General features: G+C 40.1%; 1 protein-coding gene across 1 annotated transcript; it reads left to right on the top strand.

The window, feature by feature from the left end:
- Positions 1 to 3,204: 3,204 nt before the first annotated feature.
- On the top strand, positions 3,205 to 5,142 carry LOC113580478 (uncharacterized). The gene is given in 5 exon segments (XM_035519972.2): positions 3,205 to 3,897; positions 4,099 to 4,578; positions 4,581 to 4,707; positions 4,839 to 4,910; positions 5,010 to 5,142. Coding segments are annotated over 5 exon segments (1,023 nt in total). The 5' UTR covers positions 3,205 to 3,686.
- The last annotated feature ends 407 nt before the right edge of the window (positions 5,143 to 5,549 follow it).

The raw sequence follows: 5,549 nt of genomic DNA, 5'->3' as shown, positions 1-5,549 counted from the left end.
CGTACACAGTTTCCCAACAAAGGTGAAAAGAAATGCAGACGCAAACAGAACGGAGGGATACAAACACAAAATAAGATCAAAGAGAAGGTAGAATGCTTTTACTGTCACAAGCTGTGACATCTCCTGTAGCATTAGATAATTAAAGACTGTGGACTAAGTGCACTGTTTCTCATCATAGTAAACAAGTAATCTCGACAAGAAGTGTGTGTGTGTTTTTTTTTAAACATTCTTGTTTTCACACTCAGTGCCGTTTGAGTTGCTTTTCTGGTATCCTTACTGGTTGTATTCTGTCCAGTCCTTGAGAACTGACCTGTAGTGATGCAATCTGAGAGGAGATGAAGAATACTCCCTTTTTAAAACAAAAAAGTTTGTTTGTAAATCGAATGATTAATGGCCATATCTTATAACCATGTTGCTGACACCAGTTTCCTGTGCCAGGTGACCTCTGACTTGATCATTTTGAGTTAATAACTCATGTCTAATCTAGAAGATTGTTATGCTAACAGTTCACTTTGTTTTGTTAGTGGCAGAATTAACAAAAAAACAAAAAACAAACCTTATGTGGAGAGTAAAACACTACTATTCTCGATAACCAACTAATATTTCTGCACTAGTTAATGTCCTGTAAAAGCACGCCATAGACTTAAACACTCACTATTAGATGAGAAGCCACTGAAGCAACTGTAGGAAGAAGAAAAATGAACAGCTGTTCCACTGCCATATATGTATTTGGCTATCTAGAGGAAATCTGTATAGAATATAGTAAACACAGCTGCCTCCAAACTAAAAGCAATTAGCTGAAAAGAAGAACCCTGCCCCCACCCTACAAGCCTAGATCCAGTCTAGCCCTCCCCACCAACAGGGAATGAGTTCACACAAATATACAAGCTATTATCTGCAGCATTCTCTCCCTGGGGCCTGTTAGCACATGACAATGTTTTAAGAAGTAAGTGGATCCGGGTTCACCCTCCCCACGCTGATAAACCACAGGTTCCTAGTATTGATTTTCATAATCAACAGGAATCATCAGAAAGAATGAATCTGATTACTAAACCGAAGTGAATGCAAGCATTTCCCACAAATGACGCTCACGCTATGTAGAACACATGTCCTCCAAGCACTTCTACACCGTGTTTTCCATTCAGATGTTTGGTCAAAGTGGATTTTAAGCAACACCATTCTATTCTGTAGGTGGAATTCTCATTTAGCCTGTTTTAAGTGGATTTTCATGACAGTGTTGTTTCCAATGCTGAGGCATAACATTAATCCTTGGCTGTTCATACAAAAATGTTCTTAAATGCTTGAAAGACGCTTTGGCAAAGAGCCTCAAATACCAAACAAAACACTCCTTTGAAGTAAAAACAGCAGACATTATGGATCTATTGTGGTTTATTACAAGCTATATTTTTGCTTTTTAATTTAGTATTTCAATGCAACATAAATAATTTACAAAATCATTGCTGACCTAAAAGCCCCCATAAACCAGTACAGTAATGGCTGGGATATAGCTTACATATCTTCACGGTTTATGATTATTCATTCCCCCTACATATTGTATTTGGAGAAAATCAGTCATACTGGAATACCACCTCCCTAAAAGCTGAAATGTGAGTGTTTGATCCCACAAGAACACTTTACTCTTCAGTTTCACTTGAAACAGGTGGAAACCATTTTCTTTATAACTATGCTGCTAAAAGGTGAGGTTTCTTCCCTTAGGCTTCTGTTTGGATAAGAGAGGATTAATGAATCAATGCTCTTGCTCCTCACAGCTTTAAGGGAGGCTGGCTAGTCCAACAAAGCCATACTCATCAGAGAAGGGAATAGAGCAGAACAACAATCTTTATTCACTGCAATGCTCTAACGAGAGCTGTACCTGAACTGGCAAAAGTCACCACACAAATTACAATTTCAGTTCTTTGTCTGCAACTTAAGGGAATTACAGGTCTTGGTAGCTACTTAAAAAAAAAAAAAAAAAAAAAAAAAGTTTCAACATTTTATCTAAGAGTTATATTTATTTATTGTGCAGTAATTACTTTCTCTCCTAGTTTGTACATCACATAGAAACACTCTGCAACTATTAAACATCTTTCTTTAAGCTACATTTCACAGCTATACAACTAAAGCCATGTACAATACTGGCATTGTAGTGGCATGGTAATGGGTTTTGTGATGGTATCAGGTACCAATGTGCTGGAGTCTTGTCATGGTCGCTCTGAGACTGAGTGGTCTGCCAAACAAATATCCAGCCAACAGCAGCACTAGGAGCAGGAAAAATGAGCAAGCCAAATTGTGCTCAGTATTAGGCTTAGGTACATAGTGATCCAACATCTATATGGTGCTATAAATAAATAAATATTTTGTGAACATTCTGGAGGTAGTATGCCACAGTAGCAACACACTGGTAACATTTTCAAGTATTCAGGTCTGGCTGCACATGGAAGTCCATACAAGTTTTGACTGAGTTTTTAACTCAGTATTTCCCCCCCCTACTGGTAACTTTTATTCCAGTCCAAAAGTCTCTAGTGACAACACAACAAATCATTTTAGTAAAAGCATCAAATTAATTGATATATAGACCCATTTAAACTATGTTTCATATGTAAGCTGTATACATACATGTCATTCCACATGTTAATGAAATTGTCACTAGCAAATTTAATCTCCTCAGACCCATTTGAGACCCTTTATTAAGAGTGCTAGGAAGTCAACCTTCACATATGGAATGTTCCAAAAAGACCGACTCAGTCACAAGCATGATCGCCTGTGACAGTAACAGCACCTCCCCTCTGCAACAGATTACTACAACACCAGAATGAATTCACCAGAGGGATGAGAAAAGCATCAACTGCAAAACAGGAGGGTCACAGAGCAAACCATATGGGGGGGTGGCGAATAAATAAATTATATATATATATATATATATATATATATATATATATATATATATATATATATATATATATATATATATATATATATATATATATATATATATAAACCATGAGTAAGCATATGCATTCTTAAGGAGACTATAAATTAATTCCTTTTTTCTCTCAAACAAACTGAACTAGTCAAAAAACACCCAAGCACCAGGAAATACAAAGGCTGATAAAATGAAACCACACTGACACCTTGAAAATGAAGTTTTTTTACTTCAATCATAAATAAGATACAAACGTTAGCTGCTTAAACTTTGAACAAATACATAAATAAACAAACAAACCCACACAACTACTTCCATACAAGTGCCCTCATCACTTAAGAAATGATAAGAATCTTCTTATAAGCCAAACCTTTTTCCATCACCAAAGAGAGAGGGGTTTGCAGTTAAAAACAAGGAAAAAGTTGAAAAGAGCCTTTGAAAAGCAATCTTTAAACCAAAACAAGGCTCCCTGCTTTGCTCCACTGCCAGGAACAGCAAGGGCACAATGCCTGTCAAATGGACTGACATTCCAGGGGTTTTCTGTGTGCACCGTAATTATGTTTTCTCCAGCTCTGCTGTGGGGGTCGCGGCCTGTGAATCTTTCCCACCCAGCAATTAGCGAGCGAAGTTCGGCCTCCCTCTCCTGTACCCTCATCTAGTTGTGAGGCACAGTCAAGAAACAAATCTCCTTCTGTTTATCTCTCTCGGAGTTACGATAGAGCTTTGGGGTGCTTTTGTGCAGCTCTAATCCTGGATATGATTAATGCCACAATTACTAGAGGATCTCGCAGGGGATATGGGCAACAGGGATCTTAGCAAAGACATTTTGGAAATGCTACACATCAGTAAGCTGTCGGTGCCACACCCGGCAAAACCACACCCATACACGAAGTGCATTTACCAGCTGCTGGCGATGCAAGAGTCCAGGCACAGTAGCGATGGTCCCGTGGTGCAAAGTTTCTGCAGTATCCAAGGTAAGAAGCTTTCTCCAACGGGTCTGCCGAAACACTGAGAAATATTACAAGGTGCGTTTTATGAAACATTTCTCCTCCCAGCACAGCATCATAAACATCACAATAAACCTTTTATGACTTTGCCCCTTCCTGACCTATAAACAGTTAAAATCAGCTGTACCAATAGCTAATAATGTATCGACTTTTATGACTCATGAGCAGGAGCAAAAGACAACACATCAGGTTGGACCTGGTTCAGTGTGTCCCACCTGAGGCCCTCCATAACCGTTGCCGAGCTGGTCCTACTGAGGAGGTCTCTGCACCCTGAGCCCCTGAGTGTGATGGTAGCTGTGCACAGCCTCTCCCCTGGAGCCGGCAACAAGCGCATGAGTGGCCTGCCCTCCGATCAGCTGCTGAGCTTGAACGAGCTCCCGCCGTTGGGCTACGACATGTTCAACGTGATGGCCACACTGAAGCCTCCCCGGCACCGGCTCGATATGCTAGGATTCCAGCTGCGCTTCGGGGACAAGGGGAGCAGTCTGGTGCTCCATGAGGCCCTGACACAGAGCCCGTACTGCCTGAATGGGAGGTCGGTAAGCCAGCCATTGCTGGTGGCCTATAGGGTCAGGCCAGCAGAGATGCTGCCGTGGCCGAACTCAGAGCACAGACAGAGGCACCACTTTGGGGCCAGTGCTCAACACGAGGAGCAAGGCGACAGAGGAGCACCATCGGAACTGCATGCAGGCTTTATGAATGCCACATTAACATTCATTATAGTGAACTCAGTCAGTGGATCCTGCAGCCAGTGAGGATTAACCTCAGTTTCTCCAGGTGTGATTTGCAAGCAGTTGCTTCAGTCACTTTACCTTTTTTATTTATTTATTTTTTTCCACCCTGTCAAACTGAATCTTCCCAAACTGAATGATTAAACATTTAAGGTAAATTACCTGTCTCTTTTGTAGGGGTATGTGCCTAACAGAGAAGTCAAAAATCTGTGTTGAAACACAAAAACAAAATAAAAAACACAGTGAAATGTCATTTTAAAGATTCTTTCTAATTATTTCTCAATATATTTTTTAAATGGCATAAGTGTTCATTATTTTACCTGTTTGTAACCTTGTGTACCATTCTAGGTCAACCTGCACATCACAGGAGTAGTCTCCTGTGATGGTGATGTATCGGAGCACCACAGATGACATCATTATAAAGGAGTTGAAAGACCTCAGGGCAGAGAGCTGTGCCTGCCCATAAAAGACAAAGCAATAACACCTGAACAGAATCATTATTGCTGGTTCTTTGGGTAGTATCCATCCCGATCACGCAGTCTTTACCCAATTTATATAATATAATAATTACCTAATTGGGGTAATGACTAGACATCGTTGTAGAATCAGTGAGACCAGCTCGCACAGAAATGTATATTAATTCTTTTGGCCACGAGGAGGCAGACGACTGCGAAGGTAAAAGGAGTAACATATTTCACACAATTTTCCAGCCATTTATCGTTCTGCAATGTGTAACCGTTTAAATAATAAAGAAGTGCATGCATGTGGCTATGTTGTGCAGTGATACTCACAACTCACATGTTATTCTCGGTAATGTTGAGAACATCCAGATTAACCTATGAAAAACAATTGCAATTTATGTCGAGGATTGTAAATATGACAATGAAG

This window comes from Electrophorus electricus, chromosome 13 (genome assembly GCF_041902795.1).
Source record: "Electrophorus electricus isolate QZ-2024a chromosome 13, ASM4190279v1, whole genome shotgun sequence".
NCBI classification, from domain to species: domain Eukaryota; kingdom Metazoa; phylum Chordata; class Actinopteri; order Gymnotiformes; family Gymnotidae; genus Electrophorus; species Electrophorus electricus.
The sequence above is the reverse complement of the archived record's forward strand: the minus strand, read 5'-3'. Positions and strand labels throughout refer to the sequence as shown.